The following is a 24,357-nucleotide window of genomic DNA, read 5'->3' as shown; positions in this document are numbered from 1 at the left end:
CTTAATATCTATAATATTGCAAAAAATAACAAAACAACCACAAATAAAGCTACAGTTCTTACCAAAGTATCATTAACTTAATAAATCGCGAATCACTTGCGGTTATAATTGAGTAAAGAATGATCGTCTAAAGTTTGGTAAAGTTACGCCGCGAGGTAGCGCCAGCGACCGGCGCGGGCGGACTCTGAAAGGTTTCTGAGCGAACTTCGGCTACCACCGGCCTTATATCCGGACACCGGCTCCCGCCCAGCTCCGCCCGGATATATACCAAAAACATTGTACTCCGAACTGATAGCTGCCTTAAAACTATCGACTAGCATGACATAAACAGAAAGCAAGACAAATGATGCTTTGTTTGGCGGAAAGGCAATGCGAATACTTTTATGTAGATTGAGTTGGAGATTGTGATACTCGTAATAGATAGGTAGGTTGGTAGTAAGATATTAAAGTTATGTCGATTATTATATTATATTGGTGTATTTTAATCAATTCAGTTAAATAGATGTTTCTATAGTTCATTTGTTTATGTACCTAAACAAATAACTTTAAATAACATGTACCTACCTAATCAAAACATACATTTCTAAAATAAACTAAGTATGAGCTTAATAGCGAAAGTAGTAAATTAAGACACAAGTAATTTCATTTTCCTTTTTTGTCTATGAATTTGGTTGACACAGAAAATATATGAACCAAGGGTTTACACCTAAAGTATAGGAACTGAATCAAATCCAAAAAAATTAAGTAAAGTCGAAATAATCTATTTATAATAATTAAACCATATTCTAAGTAATACATACATACATACATATAATCACGTCTATATCCCTTGCGGGGTAGACAGAGCCAACAGTCTTGAAAAGACTGATAGGCCACGTTCAGCTGTTTGGCTTTATGATGGAATTGAGATTCAAATAGTGACAGGTTGCTAGCCCATCGCCTAAAAGAAGAATAATAATAATAATAAAATCGTTTATTTCCTCAATTAACAAAGACTTAACACGGTTTCTTAATGCTAGTACTCAGCTAAGTTGGCATGTTACATCAATCTTTCCGAATCCCATGTTTATAAGCCTATCCCGTAGTCGCCTTTTACGACATCCATGGGAACGAGATGGAGTGGTCCTATTCTTTTTTTTTTATTGGTGCCGGGAACCACACGGCACGTTCTTCTTTCTATTCTATTTTATTTTATTCTATTCTATTCTAAGTAATAATCCAACAAAATTATAAAAGTTTACTTATTAGGTAGTAGTCAATTTATTCAATGCCTCTAAAAGTCATTTCCCTTAGCTGATTGGTTTTACTGTACTCAGGTTAAAATGGCTTAAGAACCTTATAAAAACGGTTCCTTGTAAAATATTATGGAGGCTCTGCACAGCTGACCCAATCCACGAAAATGGCAAAGAAAATTGGTTTTCCAACGGTGAGGTCGAAAGTTATGTAAGAGACTGGGCAAAATGTTCTTTACTAACGATCAATCTTCATTCAAATACGGAGTCTTGATAATTTTGATAGAATAATACCCATAAATATGTCATAGTAGTATAGTAGCGAAGAATAGTAACATAGTGTACCTCCTTCGTGTAGATTGTTAAAGTCAATCAAGGGGAAGGCTTAAAATAAACTTGAGTGTTTTCTTTCAAACAATTTAAGAGTTACATATTTTTGATGACCCTGAGCTACCAGGAATACAATTTATAAACACTAGGTATGACAAGAAAATGGAGAAGGTATAATAAAACATATCAAAGGGTGTCCACCTATATGAAGTTTTTCCTAAAGGCAATAAAAAGTTGTAAATAGGTAAGTATAACTTTCTTCTTTATATGGGCAGCTATATCCGTGGTTCAGTATAAGTTCAGCAGGCGCACCTAATGATAATATAGAGTATTATATTATCACCTTCTCACGGGCTAACGAAGTGAGCTATTAAGTGCTTACTCGTATAATAACATAAATTATATAAACGATCTTACGAGATCTACGTTAAGCTGTTTCTAAAAATATTTTTTCATGGTTATTTCCATTTATATACAAGCACTGTAACAATGATGTAAGAAGCAAAATTCGAGCAAAAATAAATCGATAATTAAAATAATAAGACATTTGACTATCTTCTCACTCTATCTCTTTTCGGTAAATTGCAAAGAGAGAAGGTAAGCCTTTTCAACGTTCGTCGTGAATAGTCCCGCTTATGTCTATATATGATTCTACCATCATCTTACTAAAGTCTGTTCCGGTTGTCCTCCCTACAGAGAATAAGACTACAATCCAGAAATTCGTAGGTCAAGTAAAATTGAACTACATTGTGTGAGTCCTGTTGTTATCTGAGGATACCTACCTATACCTAGACGATACCAGCTTGAATCGTGATCATGTCATAAAGTGAAACTGCTAAATCCCTTTGTAACTTTTTATGACATCCACGAAAAAGAGATGGTGTGGTATTCTAAAATATTGGAAATCACACAGTAATACAGTCTATAGCAGCGTCCACCCGCAACTTCGCTCACGTGTAAATTTGAGTCGATTTGTTATTTTATAGTACTTTTAATCTGAATTACTGTAAAGTTTCATTATAAATGAACGAGTATACTTTATCTACATATATATATCTTACCTGTCATATAGATTTGACGATTTTGCTTTGATGCAATTTTCAAAGATAATAAAAATACGTCTACACGCTTTTTTATTTTTAAGTAAATATAAATTACGCAAAGCCTAGAGAAAACATTACCTATAAAGTAAATATTTAATTTTGCATAAACATACACGAATTATTTCAGAAAAGGAATCTTAAAATAAATTTAGCGCTACCATCACAGGAACTAGTAGGTATTGTAATCCTGAGCGTGACAGAAACTCACCTTAAGCCCCCTTCACTATTTGTTTCACTGTCTGTCATGACATGATGGCAGAGTTCGTCACTCTAAATTATATCTAACGCTACCAAACACTGAACACTGTAAATTAACCTATCATCAAATATAATAAAATTCACAAAATTGTTTGTTTACATGAATCTAAAAGAAGTATAGTATCATGTTGCTTGGGCGGGCTCTTAGCGCCGACTAGCGGAGGGCGCGAGAACTAACCTAGGGCGGCGGCGATTTGCAAGGGCTGACGAAAATTCCTTCTCTTTCCCCCGTAGTACACCTGAATTGAGAGGACCCCTCCGCCGAGTTACGCAAAAACGACGCTTTTATCAATGACATAGGAGGTATAATATTCCTAGCGTACGACGGCGTACGGTATCTGTCGCCCTACGGAAACTGCTGGTATAAAACAGCGAAAGTAAGGAAGTTTATTTATGATTGAATAGGTTGGTTATTGAAATTTCAAATCTAAAAGGACGCTACTGAAATTTTTAATTACCTAATGTAAGTTTATGTTCTTGTTGCTCCGACAATGTTAATCGTGCTGTTATCGTGGTTCGCTATAAACCATGACACTGCATCTATATATATATTTTTCAATAACTCTGCCCAATTTTTTTTTTATAATAAGTTGTTAATACTATATTTTATTTCTCTCTATTCTATTTCTGATATATATATATATATAACACTTCTTTATCCCTTGCGGGGTAGACAGAGCCAACAGTTTTGAAAGACTAACAAGCCACGTTCAGCTGTTTGGCTTAATAATTGCATTAAGATTCTAGTTGTGACAGCTTGCTAGCCCATCGCCTAAAAGAAGAATCCCAAGTTTTTAAGCCTATCCCTTAGTCGCATTTTACGACATCCATGGGAAATCTCTTTTATATAAAACGATAACTAATATAACTAGATTTAAGTAAAGAAATGAAAAACTTATGACTGTTTTTCTGTATCCTCTCTGTTTTGTGTTGCAGTAGTGGCCTTGAGTGGACCCTGATGTTTTCATCCCGCGCGCGTAATAAAGCGCTTAGGGAGGGGACAAGTGACTTTAGCTGAAGGATTTATGAGGAATCTCTAGAATTAATTCGGTCTGATTGTGGCACGCTCGTTTTCCAAAGGGTGATGCGTCGACAAAAGATTTAAAGATTAGGTTAGTATCTTATGCAGATTTTTAGGTACTTACAGTAAGTTCGTAAAAATCAAGTACAAATATGGTAGAGATAGTATTTGAAAAGAAATACCTCAATTGGAACAAAGAAACAAAAGTTTGTTAATATGAATTTTTAAGTAGGTACCTATTCTCAGTCATTCAGACTGAGAATAGGTACCTACTTAAAAAAAATGTTAAGCTTATAAAAATGAAGAGTCATCAATAATACATATGGTTAATTATAACTTTTGAATGTAGTGGACATTCAAAAGTTATAATTAGCCATAGGAATAATAAAAGACTAATAACCTATTCCGATTTCATTATAATTATCAATTTAAGGTGCAACTTAACTTCAATGTAAATTGCAATTACATTACCGACTTGATATCTACTGGTAAATCTTATTCTTAAACGCAAAATCACTTCCCGTGGGAATTCCGGGAAATCTTCTGTTAGTGCACCCCTAGATCACTAAGGCATGGCATGTATGCAGGTAATACATGCCTATGTACCTAAGTCAGTGCCCATTTCTAGTGATTTGTTATTGGAAACAGGTTTTTTTGTAATAGGAATTTTGTTTTACGCAGGAATTATGTTACTAGAAATCTTGAATATTTAGCTCGATTTGCTATTCGTAGTATATGATATCTTCATTAGATCCTTACATGTTGTTAGTATAGGTTATTATTATACTAATATGCAGTTATAAGAATATTTTTTTATCAAAATTAACACTCCTACGCACGACGCCTTATCTATTTAGAAAAATTAATTACATATATTTTTCCCATTTACTTTAAGGGAAATAAGACAAAATGTAACGCTAATAAATATTTTTTATTATTTGCATTAAAATTTATGTACAAAATTTCTTTTAGCGACGAACTTCAAATTTGAGACTTAAAGACATAAGTACAATAAATACTTATAATATTTAACAAAACTCCAAACAATTTCATTGAAAACTTGTACTTTGAATGTATATAAACAAAAAGAAAATCATATAATTTTTCTGAATCATAAGAAAATAGTAACTTGTTACAATTTAACATTTAAGCTTAACAAAGTTATAAAGTTTATCCCACAAGCATAGGTTCTAGTTTTCCTGATTCATATAGTGCCTTGACGTCACTTCCTCCACCAACGCAAGTTCCATTGATAAATACTTGTGGCACCTGAAAAATACACAATTATAAAATTACTATTACTACATATTATGTTAAAAATAGTTTGAATTCTGGTGCAATACAAAGATAAGTCGAAATGATGAAAATCTATCCTATGAATCTCAGTCTGCTAATGATTCAATGTCATTCATATGTCGTTTTGTGTATATGTTGTACAATTGTTGCTATGTGAATGTAGTAATGATAATAAATCTTTCCCCTGATATAAAAGAAAATATACTTCATAGCCATAATAAAATAAACAATTTGTAAAAATGTATTTCTAGTATTGTGAAGTATAGCTAAATAGGAAGAAACTAACAATGTGTTCAATTCTTACAAATGGTATCTTTATTATAGTGGTTATTGATATATCAGGATGACCATGTGTGATCGTGAATATCTGTATGAATGACAATGTTGACATATAAGTAGCTCACTCACATTACCATAGTTTAATACTTGCGAGTCTGAAATCAACGTTGTTTTTATGGTACAGTATTATTTCCATACAGTTCTATAAAAGTTGTTTATTTTATAGTTTCAATCATTTAATTAATAATACAGCAATCATTTTACTAAGCCTCTAAATGTCAGAGGTCTGGTGACCTCAATATAATGCTTTTGAATAAACACACATTTATCACATCCTCATCACTTAAGGGTAGACTTTGCCAACAATCTTGAGTGAGTGGACTCATTCAGTTGGATGGCGTAATAATGGATTTGTGATTCAAATAGTAACAGGTTGCTAGCCCATGGCCAAAAAGGAGAATCCAAAGTTTATTTTAATATTTTTTTTTAAAAACTCTTATAAAACTTTGAAAGCTTAATAATTCCCATACACAGGTGCTCAGTTAGAATTTCCACATCTGAGAATATTGAATCCAGTTCACAATCTGCATGGCAACTAGTACCTAAATCAATTATCATGTTATCTATTACATGCTTCCATCAAGATGTCCTCTTTGAAACGAACACTTACAGTTCTAAATCCAGTGATCTTCTGAAGACTCTCTTGGATGGCATCACCATCGTCTCTCTCATTGAGCTCATACACTTTGCAGGGCTGCTTCACCTTTTTGAACACCTGAAATTGAGAGAAAACATTACATTAGTCATCCTTATATAATAAATGCAAAAGTTTGTATGTATAAGTACTTTTTCTCAAAAACTGACAAATTGATTTGGGTGAAACTTTGAGTGTAATTTTAAGTCAAAAGTGTAAAAATGTATACAATTTACGTTGGCAACTTTTCGTGAATCATTAGTGAATCACACTTAGGTATTGGAATAAAAAAAGGTGCAAGCTATTTATAATAATGATGGCTTAGTACTTGAGATACAAATACAAGAGTAGTGCAAAATTTTGGATTTATGCAGATAATAAGAAAGATGTTATTTAGGGTTAATCACCTTTAATCAATCTTGTCTCAATGAAATGACTCATCACAATAATGTGATGGTGATCAAAGAGATTTTACAAAGTTAAAAAGTTATTAGTGTTTAATGTATCGAAATATCCTTGAGGTCCTATCAAAACAAATAATGACTAAAATATTATTTACTTGTATCCTCATATTTGTGCATTGTTTACCCAAATTCGTACTTACATCTTTAGCCAAGGTGCAATACGGACAATAAGATTTTGAGAATACAACAACTTTGTCCTGAGAAATAGCATTCTTAATGAATTGAGTGACATCTGCTGAACTGGCCATTTTTGTTGCTTGAGCAATTTTACTCGACCGTGATCCCATAAAAATATTCTGCTGAACTGAAACGAAGTAAATTTTGACAGATTTTGTACCAATTTTGTACTATTGATTTGCTTAGCTTGAAAGGAAATGACTTCGACTTTTGGATGATAAGCATGTGACATTAACAAATACGGTTGCCAACTATCTCCCACGAAAAAGCGTTTTAAAGCATAACAACGTACCTAGAACATACCTAATTGAAGGTTTAAGTAAAGTGCCCGGCACGTAAGTTGAACAAATTTCTACTCAATCAACGAAGTTTAAAATTTTAGGGTCTACTTATTTGCCGGGTACTATTGATAACATTGACGATTTTGATGATCAAAAATTTGGCCGTCTATTCCATTTATAAATTAAAACTACCTGCCACATCTCCAAATAACTAATATTACAAAAATGTGTTTTTGACGCGAATCTTCGAAGCGCATACAATTAAAAGTATAGCAAGATTTGCGCTTGTGATGCTAAGCTGGCAACACTGCGAAAAATGTTTTTTTTTCTCCGCTTGATTGGCAAAGGTGTGGGGAACTAAGATCAACCTATACTATAAAAGTAATAATGAAAATAAGTTTTATTCATACGCATTAATATCCTACGGTAAAACCCCCAATCATCGACACTTTAACGCACGAACTCTAGTATTTTTACAATATTTGTTTTATTTTTATTATTTTATCATATTTTGAAGTTTTGAGTAAAATTTTAGGGTATTTTGCATGATATATTAAAGTAGAAATGAATGTGATATAAAAATTTACAAGATATACCAATATAGATTTATGGTATTTTTGGCCTAATATTCGACTGCAGAAATTCATTTACCGACAACCGGTTTTCGACAAGTTCCAATAATCGAGATCTAGTAATCGACATGTTCTATTTATGGACACCCAATATTTAACGGTCCATTAATCGTGCACCCAGCCTAAAATTTTCAAATGGTAGCTTTAAACCGAAAAAAGTTATGAGCAATAAACCTTACTCACCTCCTTAGTGATTTCACTAATAAAACTGGCTTTCCGTTAAAAACTTCTGCCGGTCGATATTTAAAGCTCCACCATTTTTTATCAAAATAACCGAATGTAGAAAGTGACACTTGCAATGAGAGCTGGATGAACCTTGTGTATAACCTATGCTTCGTTTACGTTAAAATACACAACATTAGTATATCCTTTTTTTATTTTACTTTTTATGTGTCGATCATTGGTGGTCTGTCGGACATTGGGTACTTTACGTTATATTTTGAATTACATTATATGTATCATTAATCAGTTTGAAATGTCATTTATTTCAATACAAATCTATGCCTATATTACTTTCATTAAATGTAGCTTTATAAACGGTGAAAGATTTTTTGAAATATTTTCAGTAGTGTTTGAGTTTATTTGTTACAGACATACAAATTTTTCTCTTTATTATTATGGTGGATGTGGATTTCTTTATTAGATAAAGTGGTACAAAAGCATTTTTATTCATCCAGTCTCTTCTTGATCAAATAAATCAAAACTTAAGTTAGTAGGTAATAAATAATTTATTTAATAAACAAAACTTTTAAACAAATAGGTATGTGTATACCTACCTATTTGTTGTTTATTGGCATTGTATAATGCACACAGATAAAATGCCATGAATCGGACATATTAATGTAACGTTGGTACCAAATAAGCAAACGTGTTCTGCATATAACAAAAACGAGAAAAATTTCTTTACCATACTAGTTACCATAAATCAGATAATCAACAAATTTGTATGAGAGAGTAAAAATTTTTTTAATAAACTAAAAAAATACTCAGTTTCATCATCCAAATATGCTGAGAAAAATTACTTAATCAATAAAAAATCGCCTTGAACTTACACATATAGACAAAGATTCTAAATATTGACTGGTAGAGAATGCTATCAGCATTATGTTCACTAATTGTATCTTTAAGGCTAAATAATTTTTTAATAAATAAATATTCAATCCTCACAGTTACACTTACAGTTTTCATTATTCATATCTTTCTTGAATAGTTAAGAGAGATTTTCCCAACATTTTTTCACCCGCGACTCTGTGACCAAATAATTTCAAATCTATTAATTAATTACATCCATGATAAATGTCATCAAAATCAGACAGACGGACAGATTGACAGATTTATTCGACATATTACCTAATAGACTTATTTGCGATAGTACTCGTATCAATGACGCTGGTAAATATTTACCTACTTTAAGTTGTAGTACTTACCTTGCAGATGGCCAAGATCATTCACTTAACGTTATTCCATAGTATATATTTGCGGAACTTATTCATAGGTACTATGCACTTCTTACCTTTGTAGTTTAGGTTCTGTGCATAAAACGTAATTTTACGACTATTTAAAATATTACAATTAGCCTACTGATGATTTTCCTGGAAAATTTATTCTTAGAAAGGTAAGTACTAAACTACTTCCTGCGTATTTTTCATAGGTATTATAAGATAAAGATCTGTTTTAATTTCAATTATAGAATTGATAACAAATGAGATTTAATCAATTTATAAATATTATCACTTTATTGTCATCTGTACTAATATTATAAAGCTGAAGAGTTTGTTTGTTTAGTTTGAACTCGCTAATCTCAGACAGCTGGTTCGAATTGAAAAATTATTTTTGCGTTGAATAGACCTTTTATCGAGGAAGGCTTTAGGCCATATAACATCACGCTGCCACTATAAGGAGGAAATAAATAATGGAAAATGTAAAAAAACAGGGATAATTATTCATCCCTGAGAGCTTCAATGATGCCCAAAATAACAATTCCACGCGGACGAAGTCGCGGGCACAGCTAGTACTTAATAAATTGCATCTAGTTAAATAAATTATAAAAGTAATTTGTAATTATAAAAGTAATTTGTAATTATAAAAGTAATTTGTATCCATTTATGTCATTAATCTTAAAGAAAATTAACAATATTCTATAAATAGGATTATATAAACGTACTTATTGTATAACTCAGCGATTTCTTTTTGATGTGTTTTCGAAATCGCGAATGGTTAGCTACAATTTTGATAAATAAGTTTTATTAAACTTATAAAGTTTATAGGCAAACCTAGTAAGCAATGCTTCTAAAAATGAAATATTGAACATATTTGCATTTAGTTTTTACGCCGATCGTCTGGTTAGTTTGATTTGATGACCATTGGTAGGGAACAACAATACTTCTATCTTCAACCTGTCGATAGGTTTTGCCCCGATTATGTAGTCTCGCAGTACCCTTGATATTATGCTTTTCATGATGAGCATTCCAAAATTTCGCCCTGTAAAAAGAATAGGACAAATAATCGACCAGTGTCGCAATCTCGTAAGTACCTAAGTGTGGAGTAATGATTGCATAGGGAAACAAACAAGTATAATCCCAGCTAGAAATCCTGATTTTAAATTTAAACTTTAACAAAGGATCTGAATAGCTTCGTAAAAATGTATATACCAAATTTTTGGAGGAGCTAATAATAAAGACTGACAGAAAATTAAAGCCTTTTCAAAAAATGTAACTTCATCGACCAATTTAGGCACAATCCTCCTGTAAACGATTATTCTTCTTAAAATTGATTGTTTTATGAGAGTCATCTTTTAAACCATAGACAAAACATGATCTAAGTATTTGATGTTCTTTATAGAAAAAATCTTATGTATAAGAGGATATTGACTGGACTGATTCTCTGATAATATTAACGCACAGCCCAATTAGAGTGTGTATCGGAGAAAATTTACTCAAGTACGGATTCGGGAAACAATTTCTTATTACGCGGAAGGAACCAAGGGCGCCCCCTACTAATATGTATTATACATACCTATACAATTTCTTGAGCCAAAACTGAATGGAAGGAACGCAGCTGGGTGGCGCCCCACAGAGCGCTCAGGAAGGAACCTGTCGGGGTCAAAGGTGTCCGCGTCGTCACCCCACACGTCCTTTGCTCTGTGTATCGCGAACGAGCCGATGACAGCACCAGCCCCGGCTGGCACGGTCACGCCGCATTTGGCTGTAAGAAAAAACTTTATTGATCATTGAAAAAGATATGCTAAATATTATAGTTTCAAAGAAAAAATAATTCACTAGTACCCTAAACCGACGAGAAAAACAAGTATGCAGTGGTCAATAGAAAGTAGAATGATGTCAGCTCTGCATCCCGCGAAAAAGAGGTTAGAATTTGCCCGTTTGAATAGGTCCACTCCATCCAAGCACTGCGTTAAAAACAGTTTGGTATCAAACAGTCTGCATATTTTATATTTATATATATTATAAAAACTATCAATTATATGTAATAATAAATTACAGATAAAAGCGAACAATCTAAGTTATATCGATACGAAGATGGTATACTTTTTTATGTAGACCATTGTACTTACGAAGGTACGTATCTTTGTGTACATTCCGCGCTATGATGGGCACCACCGTGTACAGTCGCATGCTTTCCTTGATGACCCTCTCCAGATAATGCATTTGCTGTAGATCCTCCTTGTTCGCGCCGCGACTCGATTTGCCGAAGATAGATTCCTGTCTGAAAAGATACAAGTAAGAGCTGATGTGTGTACAGTCAACGGTAGAGAAATATGATCCCTTGCATATATATAAAATAAAACCATAATAAGGGGAGTCGTTTCGCTTAAGTTGACCGCTACTCAACCATAATTATTTCTTTACTTGACGTTTCGATAGAGTAGAAACTTCATATTTGTCTGTCATATCTATTTACAACTAAATAAAAATATAGCTACTAAAAATCTACTGCCTCCCTTAAAATACATTTTAAACAGGTCATTAATTTCAGTTAGTGCTAAAGACATCAACGCGCACATTTTATTTTTTTTATTTATAACAGTTATTTATAACAATAATTTTTTTATTTCGAAACTGATAACGCACCAAAATCATGATATTAAATACTGAGAAGATTTGATTCGGCAAATAATCTAACTTAACTTTATAAACTCATTCATCATCACTGTAAAAAAACACTTACTCTTGGAAGGCCCTTTCCTGTGCGCCTTGATGTACTCCCAGAAGGACTAGGGTGTAAGCTATGACCAGGGCAGTGGTGTCGTTGCCAGCCACTGTGATGGAATCGATGTGCTCCCTCAGCTGTTCGTTGGTGAACTCGATTTCTCGGCCGAACAACAAATCGAGGACTGCCTGAAGTTTACCTACAAAATTTTATTGCCACATGTACAAGAACATATAAAAAAGAACTTGAAACGGAAGCTTAAATTTGACACTTTGTACCAATGTACTATATTTCCGAAGTTATTTCTTCCAGTAAGCAACCGATACAAAAATTGCAATACATTTGTGTTTTGGGCAATGAAGTTTAAATAAATAAATATATACAGTGGACTTTGACTGAACAATGACTAAAAAAAATACACAAACTTCTTCATGCCCAATTGACAGTTCCCTAGAATAGCGCGCCTAGACAAACATACAACTCTTCAGCTTTATTATATTAGAGTAAATTTAAGAAACGTGCGTCAAAAATTTAAGGTCTGACGTGGAAGCATGGCAAATACATTACAAGCGCAAATAAAGATGTATGCTTGTTATCATTGTCCTCATAGTCCAGCCTCAGTAGAATTCCATGATTAATGTGATAGGAACCGTGCACCATGTTTCAATTTCAAGACAAGAAGACCTACAAACATGTTTGTAAACATGGGATACTTTTATAGTCATAAATGTTCAAAAACAGACTTATTCCTAATAACTATAACTAAGTAAGGCTCTGGCTATACCTAATACGGGCAGCGTAATTAAAACTGTGAAGTATATATTCTGCCCAACTAGGCTCGACAATTTTGAATTTTATTTAAGTGGGTATATATAGTTACAGAGTTAATCAATGAGAGTACATGCCTGTGTACCTATATTATTATATTATATTATATATTATATTACCTTCAGGTTCATTGTTATCTTTTCTCTTTTTACTTTCATATTCTAAACGCTTTTTCTTGACAACCTGAAATCATATTTTGTGATAGTAATGTTAATCATATATATTTTATTACGACAAAGATCAAAACATAACTATAAAAAATTCTTGCGAAATGATAAAAGATCTCGTAATATCTAACCAGGATTCTAACCAAAAACATAAACGTCTATATTGACTTGGATCACAATTTGTCACATAGATAACAAACACAAACAGTTAAATATTGATCAATGAAGTCACACTTCAAATGGGTTTAAACAGATTATGAGTAAATCAGACTGGATCAAAAACATATGAAACAAAACACAAATCTAGCAGAAAATACAAAATTAAAAAAAAACCAGTATTAGTATAAATAAATATATACAGGAAATTTTACACAGATTGGGTTAACTTCCAAAGTAAGTCCGAAACTTGTGAGATACCAACTCAACGATACTTTATTTCATGATAAATACTTTAAACATCCAAGGTCCAGGTCAATCAGAAAACGGGAACTCGCGCGGGACATATGTTATGTGTCACGGTCACCGCACGTCACACAGGTTGTACGAGTATTAATTCTAGCATGTATTATCCAATAACGCCAAACAAATTTATTGATATCAAAGAAATAAAATTTATAACATAAATTTAATCGATGCTGTGAAATTAAAAAAATGATTACCTCATCCGTGAACCGATGTGTTAGATCGATATTGTCCTTTTGTTGCTTGGCGTACGAAGTCAGGTTGAAGAGGCAGTCGGGTTGCAGCCAGACCTTGAAGATCCGCATGTTCAGGATAGCGATTACTGTGTGGCGCGCGCGCAGGTATGGCGTATCGGGTGTATGTTGCACATCCATCCGCTCACCCATTGCCGTTTCTGGGTTTAATATTTTTACACTAATAATAATTTATGAAATAAGCTCTTTCCCCTCAAGAGAGCAGACGGGATCACGGGAGTCACTTTGTGTCATTAACTGCTGACTTACCCAATTCTAGATTCTGTCTGTAAGGTACGTATCCATAGGCCTTTGATGCTTGAGAATATATAAAATAAATAAAGGTAACAATGGAAAACAAAAATTATTCGGGGTCAATTTCTGCTTTTAAAAGTTTTTTTAAAAGTTTAGTTTAGTATGTTTTAACTGCACCTGTAATGTAGTGGTATGTACTATTATATTTGTCAAATAAAATAAAAAAAAGAGATTGAAGCTTAGTAAGCTCTTAATAAATTCATCAATCAATAAAATTTATGATAGTCATCGTAGGTCTTTATTTTATTTGATGAACTAGATGGAATTGGGCAGTGCCATAACGATGATACTCAGAAATATGAACAACACAAGTGCAACGCCATAAACGACCATAAATGTTAACGAGGTTTATGACATAACAAAACCAAACGCGTAAAACTTCTATGAATAATGTGAGAAACTAACATTGACATTCGCTTTACGACTGCCGGTAATCGAAAGGCTTTATGTGGTTCTTATAGAATGGCGGTAATAGAATCGTATACTTTGTTGTAACTATTCATTATAAACATAAACAATAAGCTTGTTTTTGCAACAAATTGCACTAGCTTATGACCGTAGTATCTTCCCGTAGAAATTATAAGAATTGATGCCTACATCATCATCATCCTCCGAGCTTCTATCCAAGCGTCTGATTCGACATATTTGTCGAGATCGTCCGCCAACTTTCCTTGATCGAAGTTTAGGGTCAAATGAGTTAGTATAAAATTTTGATCAAGTCATACAGAAAAAGTGAAGTGTTGTCGCAGGTTGAAGTTGAAGGAAGTTGAAATCGTCTTTGCCTACTTTTCCCAGTAAGAGACGTGCTTATGTATTTATGAATATTACTTACCAAACACTATATCCAGAGTGCACGCAGTGATATATTTCAGGATGTCGAACTCCTCCTTATCCACATGGTCGGCTAAGCGGCCCACCAGCACGTCGGCCTGCTCCCCAATCACACCCAGGTATTCTTCTACTACTTTGTTGTGGAACACAGGTAGCAATACTTTTCTATGAGTTTTCCATAAACCCACTGCAGAACAAAATATTGTATTATAGAAGGTCGAGGGCAAAAGTAAATTTTTATTATGCGTTTTTTTTTTGTTGTAGTGGTATAACAGCTTTTTAGGTTCCAATCGAGTATCTAATAAAACAATAAGAATTTATTTATAATTAATAATTGCAAAGTAATATTTACCCGGTGCCACAAACAAGCCATGTCCTAACCATGCTCTCAAAAAGCGGTATACACCGTCTTTGTCTAAACAATTTTCCAGGACTACCTGCGCGTCTTCTGGGTTACCAATAGCTGAAAATGAATGAAGAAAATATTACTCTTCGTTGGGCAAAAGCTAGTAAATTAATAAGATTAAGTAAAAATATTATAGTAATCTTTTAATAATATGTGGAAACGTAAACAATATTTTTAACATGCACTCACCTATGTACAATTTGGGACCCAACCAAACTTTAGCACATCCTTTGTTTTTAAATGCAATTTCCGCCATATATTCCAGATTATGAAGAATTTCTGAAAAGAGATAATAAATAAGTTTTCAATTCAAAAGTAATACCTATTTGTTCAAAGAGATCCACCAGTAAGTAATCCTAAAATAATCTAATCAATACCGGCAGTGAACCCTTATTGTTGGGAATGGAAAATGTTATTGATTTTAAAATATTGTTGCATTTGATTAAGCATCATCTTCTCAAACACCTTGCTCAAAACTGGCAATATAAAAATAGGTCTATAATTGCCAAGGACTGTTTTCTCCCCTTTTTTGAATAAAGGTATTAATTTACTACATTTCATTAAATTTGGAAAAATACCAACACTCATTAAATATAAAAGCTAGATCAGATGCAATAATGTCTATGATTTGACTTATGATACTAACAGACATACCCCAATGGTCTTCAGACTTTTTCAAATTAAGTTCTTTGAACGCCTTTAATATATTATCAGAGTTAACATATTTAAATTTAAAGACAGATTTGATGGGAGTTGTGTTATTATTAAGATTATCTGACTGTATGATTAAGATTCAACTCGAAATTAACGCGGACGAAGTCGCGGGCAACAGCTAGTCTAATCAATAAAACTCTCAATCGAAGAAACTGGATTTTACGTTTTATCAAAAGTTATGGCATGACTAGGCATTTCAAATAATAAAACTAAAAAAAAGATTTGTTAGTTTTATCTAACCACATACAAACTAATTATAAATGCGAAAATGAGCTTTAGTTTTTCATTTCCAAGCGTTCTTTTCACGTTAGAAGTATAGGACGAACAAATATACAAGATATATCTTGTATCCAGTTTCAGGGATACCTAATTTAAGGTGGAAGCGGATAAAATTACGGGCAATAGCTAATAAAAGTAAACTAAAAAATTACTCACTTTCAGTGTTGCCAATAAACATCATGGCGTTTCCGACGAGGGGCAGTGCCGGCAGTGAAGGCAGGGACGCGGTCAGTTTCTCCATTCGGTGAGTTTTGATAGAGAAGTATAGCCAATATGCACCCACAACTAAGACTAACACTCCCAGGATAATCATTGTCACCTGAAAATTTTGCCAAATTATTTCACATATTCTTCATATGCGGTTTTTGACAAAAATGCAAACAATAAACCTATGACTGATTTAATACTTACAAAATTGTTCATCAAAAGAAGTTTTCTGATAGGAAATCTTTAAAAAAAATTGATTTTTAACCTTGGTTGTCAAATAGTTCAATACAACAACAGGTGAGTTAAATGAGGACATATATTTGCTCCTGCTGGGTATCGAACCCAGAATAACCCTGCGCCATGGAGGTCATCCAAATCAGTTAACTTGAGCATTCGCTTATAAAAGAGAAATGTTTTCTATACTCACTTTTTACCACGTCTTCGCTTAAACTACGATTTTAAAGCTTTAGCGCCTAAGAATGAGCAGTAAACATGCTCTGAAGCTATTCCGTACTATTCTGAGTTCACTTCATTAGTTTTACCAATCCTACACCTTATGTACATATTAATGTGCACTACGTCATACAGCAAATATTGGGTTCTAAGATCCAATATCTCGTGCGTGAGCTACAAGGATTGGATTAATGTCAACATGTGTGATGTTAACGTGCAAAGAAAACATTGGCAATGACCATCAAACTCTACTTATAGTTTCGTAATGTTCGTATTTCTGTCTGTTTATAAACCTCCAAACAGATCTTAACTTAATTCCATTATGATGTAGCAATGATATAGAGCTAAAAAGTCATCTTAGAAGTCGATAAAAAGACGTTCATGTTGCATATGGAAATGACAAATAATAAGCTATTGTGCGTTAATTGTTAAATTAATTGTTTTATCAACTATACTTACATGATGCCTAGAAAGCCTTATATACGTAAAAATGCAGAAAGTTATTATCATAGGCTCGCTCGTGCGATCGTGATATGATTAAAAGTCAACCTTTTTATTACATGCAAAAATGTCTTTGTCTAGCTGAGTCACAGGAAGAAAGAAGCTATAATAGTAGTAGAATCTTTATCTGTGAGCCGAGACCTATTTAACGCTTGATCCCTTAGTACTCTTAAAATCGCCACCTCTTAACACTAAAGCCTTGGGCTTATATCCTTTATAGTCAAGGTAAGGTGACTGCTATATGGCAGACTCTTGATTATATCCTTTCGTGAAGGAGAATGCAGATATATCTTTCGCCTTCGATCCCTGCATATTTCTTTTAAATATCCACATTATTTTTCACAGAGCATGTGTTTTAATACTTACACCATATAATGTATTAAAAATGTTGCAAAAAAAAATTGGACGGAATAATTTTCGACTCTGGAACTTTAGGGGAAAGTTCCACTACAATGTTTTTGAAATATTCTATTGTATTATTATATGACTTTATTAATCGCTTTACTAATTTAAATTGTTGGTGTACTTACTGAAAAATAACTTTTTATAACATTCCTGGACTATATTTACCGATGAACTCATATACTAGTAACGCAAGAATAAACATCGTTACAATAATAAAAGTACTTACCTTGCCCAACTACTTCAAAAGGTTTGCTATTTACTGCGTTTCCTTCTTACTGGAAGTACGTTGTCTCGTTACATTATCTTTTTTAAATATTGATCACAATGATAGTATTTTTATTAGTATTTATATTAGCTGTATTTTTCTATGTAAAATACAGAGGAGGACGCAAACAGTTATATGAACTATCTGATATCTTGCCAGGTCCAGGCTGCGTGCCTGTTATAGGAAATTCTCATTGGTTCATTGGCGGTCCTGAAAGTAAGCCTTCTAAGCTCTTACATGTTGTGAAGAACGTTTTACTTATTTATATTTTTTATTGTGTGTGTTATCTTTATTTTCATTTATTTTTAAAATCGTAGTTTTTTCCAACAAAATGTATGAAATGTTTAGTGTCGTAAGTTTGAATTGATTTTTGATTTTAGGAATATTACAAAATATTAAGATTTTAGCAAATCGGGCGGAAAAGTGTCCTAGTGGAATTTGCAAAATCTGGATTGGACCATCTTTATATGTGGGTGAGTACCTAAATAATATAAGTATGCTTCATTGTATAAAGAAAATTGATTTATTCGGATTAAAACAATAAGAAAATGGTCAGATCAGTAAGAAATCTGAATCAGAAGAGATACTTATTTAAAAGTTTCGTTAAAATTCTGATTAATGAGCACCTACTCTAACTCTCTGCCTGTCCTTAAATTTGCTTAAATTATTGTCACTTATGAGAGTAAATTCTACCTACTTGCTTCTAGTGGTAACCAATCCTCAAGATGTGCAGATAGTCCTGGACAGCTGCTTAGAAAAGGACTACACGTACAAATTTTTGCGAGCATGGCTTGGCAATGGACTGTTCGTTGCTCCATGTAAGTACAACTTTTAAAAATAATGTAGCATGCATAATTATTGTTTACTTGGGGAAAAACTAGGTTCCAAATTATATAAGTATATTATATAATTTATTATCATAAGTTCATATTTTGAATGGTTAATTATGGCACATTACACGTTGAGGTCATAAAGCAAATTTTTCATCACTTAAATCCCATTTCACTTTCTCATACATAATATATCTTAATATAAAGTTAATTTGACCATTAACCCCGAAATTAGGTAATTTATTTTTAAGGGGTTCGATAAAACAGAATATGTATTTAACATTAAACATGTTATAAAAGGGTTAAAGCACAATTTTAATGTGCAGTTATCATTTATCCACCGAGTTTAGAATTTTAAATAGTACCTTGCTTACCTACACTATTTGTTAGATATTTTTTACTATCTACAAGTATAAATAGCAATTTAGAAAATTCATCAACTTTGCATATTTTAGTGGACTTATGGAAATCCCACCGCCGCGTGATTCTGCCGATTTTCCAAAACCGTTTGATCGAGGATTTCATAGAGAACTTTGGGAAACAAGGTTCGATTCTTGTGCAGCGGCTGGAGAACGAAGTGGGAAAATCAGAGTTCGATGTGTTTAAATATATTACGTCCTGCATGTTGGATATTGTATTTGGTACGTATAACTAGAGATTTATTTAACTTTCATAAACTTTAACTAAGATGACTTTAATGCTAATTTTAGATTAGATTATACTTTAATTGTGATTTATTATACTCATTCATAACCTTTTTAATTACATTACCATTTATTGGTCACTAGATTGACATTAATTTCCGTTTCCGCAAGATTTTCAGGATATTTTAACTAATCCGCCTCCAAACCGTATGAAGGATTCTATATGCCAATTTTTATTCTCTAGACCTAGCGTTTTGTGCTGAGCGTATGACATGTCAGTCAAACAATCAGTTTCCAATTTATATTTTGGTTGTTTCGCAAAAGGGGGACTGCGATTGTTGCGATTTTCCTTCTCGTTAGTGTTAATATTTTTAAAAAATATTTTAACTTTCCAGAAACCGCAATGGGCGAGCGCATGGACGTCCAACACAACCCGGACACGCGGTACCTGCGCGCGCGCAACTACGTCATGTCAGTTATTAACATGCGACTCTTCAAGCCGTGGATGCAGCCAGACGCACTCTTCCACTTGACCAAGTACTCCAAATTGCAAAAAGAGAGTATTGATATCACACATAAATTTACTGAAGAGGTATGTAAGAAAAATTGTAGCAATCTCTAGTTTCAAATTTTTTTAATGAAAAAGGGAGAAACAATCTATATGTCTATACCTGAGTTTTAGGCAACCCCACAAGAAATAAAACTGTGAACGTAATCCTAAGAAATCTATAGAAAGAACTAGCAGCAAGAAATATTTAATGTCACATGTGTGTGTGTCATATGTGTGTATTTTACAATGGACTGTTCAAGCCCATCGTATTGGGCTTGAACAGTCCATTGTAAAATACAGTGGGTCACAAAAAAATAAAACTTACCTACATTACAGTAGTCCACACTCGTTTCTTCTATTTATACTTTGTGTTACAGGTAGTAACAAGAAAAAGAAAAGCTTATGAAAATGGTGTAATCCATAAAGGTAACCAGCTTATTTTGGGCGGACGATTTTAATAAGAAACCTAAACCTCTTATCTATGACACGCTACCATAATGGATGTTTCTTTACGTTAGCACAGAAAGCTTCAAAACTCACTGAAAAAATTTGTTCACAATACATATACGTGCAGCTTTTCAAATAAAAATCATCATATTGTATTCTTATTATTACATAATCTTATTTTTGTTCCTATTTTACTATTTTACTGTTCCTATTTTGTTTGCCCACTGAGCCAGCGCTCAGTACATATACATATGGTCTCGTCTATATCCCTTGCGGGGTAGACAGAGCCAACAGTCTTGAAAAGACTGAATGGCCACGTTCAGCTATTTGGCTTAATGATAGAACCGAGATTCAAATAGTGACAGGTTGCTAGCCCATCGCCTAAAGGAGGAATCCTAAGTTTATAAGCCTATCCCTTAGTCGCCTTTTACGACATCCATGGGAAAGAGATGGAGTGGTCCTATTCTTTTTTGTAATAGTGCCGGGAACCACACGGCACAGAGCCAGCGCTCAGTGGGCAAACAAAATATGTACACATTTAATACACAAGTTGCTGAACTTGTGTATTAAATGTGTAAAAAAAAGAAACTTTTATTGTTTATTTTTAGGGTGTAAGGATTTATTAGAACTCCTCTTATCGCGAGGAACGAAATTCACTGATGAAGAGTTAAGGGAACATATCGACTCTATCACTATAGCTGGTAACGATACCACGGCTCTGGTTATCTCCTACGTTCTGCAGATACTGGGACATCATCAGAAAGAGCAGCAACTGGTCTACGAAGAGTAAGTACTGTTTTCAATGGACTTTTTTTTTCTCCTGAAAATTTCCCGAAGTATAAGTAGCCTATGTGTATATTGGAGATCAATTTGTTAGGTGTGAGTCTATGCCAAATTTTTTAGATATCGATTTGACCAAGTTTATAATAATAAAAATATGTTCTGATAAAACCACTTATATTTCTTGGAGAATTGATTATATTCCCGGTTATTTTCTAAATGAAGAAGCTACAAAGCCTGGTCTACCTCAAGTTTAAAGCCTACTAGTCCTACTCCTCACCTAATCTAAGCGAATTAACCACAGTGATGATTTTTCACAAAGCTACTGCCGTCTGACCCGACCAATTTGGTAAGACCAATACAAATCCTTGAATATGACCAATATGATTTGAAATTCTCTTTATTCTGGGCTTGATGAAATGCTGGTCATCCTGGAATAAGAAATTCCACATTGCTTTTAGATTCTGGATCTTTTCATTCTGAATCTTAATATATTTTGTTTTTTTAAGATTACAACAAATTTTCGGAAGTTCTTCGAGACTTCCAAATAAAGAGGACCTAATGAAAATGGAGTACATGGAGAGGGTGATCAAGGAAACTATGCGGCTGTTCACAGTTGTACCTATCATAGCCAGAAAAACGCTGAAAGAAGTGAAACTTTGTAAGTCTCTATTTATCGTGTTGTCGTCTCAATTTTCTTTATTTCAGTCACAGAAAGAATTAACTGAAATAAGGAAGACTAATTAATATTATTACGAGTAATATACTCAACCAACATTCTAGCTGGATTTTTGAGAAGTTTAGTTGAAGACGGCGCCTTCTTTCTAAAAAGAGAGCTAATACATAAAATACCTATTTAAATTTACTTTTATATACGACTACTATACTGTACAATTTTAATATTTTATTACCTATTTGCCCGTGAAGGTTCAAGGTTTGATCTCCGATCAGGTCATGATAGATAAATACTTCTGCTGACTGACCTGGGGTTATCTTAAGTATTGACTTATTAAAACGTGAACACGACCTTATGAAGGTTGATAATTAGTTTTTTTTTATGACAGCGTCTATAACACTGCCACCGGGTATAAGCTGTGCCGTGGTGCCGTTCGCGATGCATCGTTCTAAGAAACTGTGGGGTCCCGACGTGGATGACTTCAATCCCGACCGCTTTCTTCCTGAAAACTGTGCCAACAGGCATCCCTGTGCATTCATACCGTTCAGCTACGGCGCTAGGAATTGCATAGGTGATAAACTATTTTATATATCGAGATTATTTTAACAAATAACACTTTAGCTTAGTACTAAGTCTTTTAAAAGTAAAAAAATACAGAAGCAAAAGCAGCACATAGGTGCGACATATATGTCAGTAATGATAATATAGATAGATAGATAAAATTCTTTATTGCACCATAAGAGTAAAACATCCAAGTTGTCTGTCCATCTATCACAGAAAATCAGCTCCTATTATTCATCTAATATGTTAGCTGATTCAATTATAATATAATTGTCGTATGCTTATAGATCTGATAGCTCTTATTTACGTTTTTCCAAAATCTCGAGAAATCTACGGAATATACAAAAATCTAATGAAAAAGTTATATCATTTCAGCTTCCTGCACTCAGCAGTTTTGGCTATACTGTATTTCATTCACTTACTCATCAACACTCAGTAAACAAATTCTCTCTTCATGATATGTTCTTGTTGCCTGGAAGAGATTGCATAATGCGATAAGGCCGCTTTTTGTACATTACTTTAGCATAAGTTAAGGTTAAGCTATTTTTGTTATAATGTATGTGCAATAAAGGTTCAATCAATTTATCTATCTAAACAGTAATATATTATAATTTTCTTTTTTCAGGACGTCATTTCGGCATGCTGGCTATGAAGAGCATCTTGGCGAATATCCTGAGAAAATACAAAATTAACTCCTCAGCATGTGGCAACCTCAAAATAGAAATTCTCCTATTTCCAGTGTCAGGGCATCTAATATCGTTAGAGAAACGTGAAACTCCCGTTGATACGTCTGTAAACTCATCTATGAAGTCTATGAAAATTGGCCCATTAGTATCATAAATTCTTCTTAATCTAAATATGTAAAGTAGTTAATTTCTCTAAGCATTGCATGGACCCAGCAGTTATTCTTTAGTTTGGATTCTGGAGTTTGTTTTCCCGCATAACATTCCCTACTTTGACCTATCTTCGGTATCTGTAAACCTTCAAGATTATGTTGTGGCTAAAATAAAACTTGCTTATGCCATGTGTTTTATTTGGTGATATAGGTAATAATAGGCTATAGGCAATTTGTTTTATCTAAACATTTGCTATTTCTCTTTTAAGTTTGATAAGGTTTTACTTAAGTTAAGGGATTAAGTTGAAATAAATGGAAACAAACAATGAAAAGGACAAACAATTTTTTACTTATTTTAGTTGTAGTTTCATTTAAATTTGAAAAATAAAAATATCTATAACCATGTCTAGTTGTTTACAAACGCCATTTATGAGTGAAGAGCAAAAAAATTATAAATCTAAAATACGGGTGTATTTAAGATTTATAATAAAAAAATATAAATTTCTCTTAGGGCACCCCTAGACTAGATAACCTAGATGCTAAATTTCAAATTCAAATCGGCTTATCGTCGGAGTAGGAATTTGGTTAGTTAGGTTTGAAAGCAAAAAAGTGTCTCGCTTCCTTTATACTTTCAATCTATGTAAAAACTAACAGACTGAGTTAAAAAAGAAATCATAAACCTCAGTATCGGTCTAAAATTAAGATGTTCCAAATATTATATATTTAGTAGGTCAAAGTACAGATTCATTCACACAATAACAGAATTTATCTCTATATGATATTGAGCACGGATTAGAATAAGGTTTACCCGCCAATACTGTGTAAATACTAACTAGTACTATATTCTTTTACCTGTACTACGATACTGCAATGTTAATCCCCCATATCTCTTTCGTATCCTTAGTCACAAAGCGAGAGATAAGCTTGTTTGATATTGTCACAGATAAGCGGATACCAATGCATATCTGATACAATCTCAAAGGTTAGCGTTATCGTAATAGAGCAACAAAACCGCGGCGTGGCATTTCCTAGTT

At 33.2% G+C, this 24,357-nt stretch overlaps 3 protein-coding genes across 3 annotated transcripts; 1 reads left to right on the top strand and 2 right to left on the bottom strand.

The window, feature by feature from the left end:
- Positions 1-4,856: 4,856 nt before the first annotated feature.
- Positions 4,857-7,056, bottom strand: LOC106142264 (uncharacterized). The gene is made up of 3 exons (XM_013343973.2): positions 6,818-7,056; positions 6,190-6,294; positions 4,857-5,213 (listed from the first exon to the last, which is right to left on the bottom strand). Exons 1-3 carry the CDS (start codon positions 6,962-6,964, stop codon positions 5,115-5,117), a joined length of 351 nt encoding a protein of 116 aa, XP_013199427.1. The 5' UTR covers positions 6,965-7,056; the 3' UTR covers positions 4,857-5,114.
- A 776-nt stretch (positions 7,057-7,832) lies between these two features.
- Positions 7,833-16,934, bottom strand: LOC106141807 (cytochrome P450 4c3-like). Its single transcript, XM_060948905.1, has 11 exons — positions 16,804-16,934; positions 16,326-16,488; positions 15,366-15,455; positions 15,123-15,233; positions 14,772-14,957; positions 13,589-13,785; positions 12,882-12,945; positions 11,953-12,133; positions 11,339-11,490; positions 10,783-10,971; positions 7,833-10,248 (listed from the first exon to the last, which is right to left on the bottom strand). The coding sequence occupies exons 2-11, from the start codon at positions 16,480-16,482 to the stop codon at positions 10,094-10,096; spliced, it is 1,482 nt and encodes a 493-aa protein (XP_060804888.1). The 5' UTR covers positions 16,483-16,488; positions 16,804-16,934; the 3' UTR covers positions 7,833-10,093.
- A 1,028-nt stretch (positions 16,935-17,962) lies between these two features.
- Positions 17,963-23,653, top strand: LOC106142208 (cytochrome P450 4C1). The gene is made up of 10 exons (XM_060948904.1): positions 17,963-18,216; positions 18,381-18,473; positions 18,708-18,818; positions 19,286-19,471; positions 19,870-20,066; positions 20,402-20,450; positions 21,080-21,257; positions 21,761-21,912; positions 22,316-22,498; positions 23,114-23,653. Exons 1-10 carry the CDS (start codon positions 18,060-18,062, stop codon positions 23,326-23,328), a joined length of 1,521 nt encoding a protein of 506 aa, XP_060804887.1. The 5' UTR covers positions 17,963-18,059; the 3' UTR covers positions 23,329-23,653.
- Positions 23,654-24,357: the final 704 nt, after the last annotated feature.

This window comes from Amyelois transitella, chromosome 17, assembly GCF_032362555.1.
Source record: "Amyelois transitella isolate CPQ chromosome 17, ilAmyTran1.1, whole genome shotgun sequence".
In the NCBI taxonomy this organism is placed as follows: Eukaryota; Metazoa; Arthropoda; class Insecta; order Lepidoptera; family Pyralidae; genus Amyelois; species Amyelois transitella.
The sequence above is the reverse complement of the archived record's forward strand: the minus strand, read 5'-3'. Positions and strand labels throughout refer to the sequence as shown.

Coding starts and splice junctions, on each gene's coding strand:
- LOC106142264 (XM_013343973.2), bottom strand. CDS start 6,964: ATGGGATCACGGTCGAGTAAAATTGCTCAAGCAACAAAAATGGCCAGT. Junction 6,295..6,817: donor ATTGCACCTTGGCTAAAGAT/GTAAGTACGAAT, acceptor TCTCAATTTCAG/GTGTTCAAAAAGGTGAAGCA. Junction 5,214..6,189: donor AGATCACTGGATTTAGAACT/GTAAGTGTTCGT, acceptor TGTATTTTTCAG/GTGCCACAAGTATTTATCAA.
- LOC106141807 (XM_060948905.1), bottom strand. CDS start 16,482: ATGATTATCCTGGGAGTGTTAGTCTTAGTTGTGGGTGCATATTGGCTA. Junction 15,234..15,365: donor GGGTCCCAAATTGTACATAG/GTGAGTGCATGT, acceptor ATTCATTTTCAG/CTATTGGTAACCCAGAAGAC. Junction 11,491..11,952: donor CAGGAAAGGGCCTTCCAAGA/GTAAGTGTTTTT, acceptor GTATCTTTTCAG/ACAGGAATCTATCTTCGGCA.
- LOC106142208 (XM_060948904.1), top strand. CDS start 18,060: ATGATAGTATTTTTATTAGTATTTATATTAGCTGTATTTTTCTATGTA. Junction 21,913..22,315: donor GCTGAAAGAAGTGAAACTTT/GTAAGTCTCTAT, acceptor TTTTTATGACAG/CGTCTATAACACTGCCACCG. Junction 22,499..23,113: donor CGGCGCTAGGAATTGCATAG/GTGATAAACTAT, acceptor TTCTTTTTTCAG/GACGTCATTTCGGCATGCTG.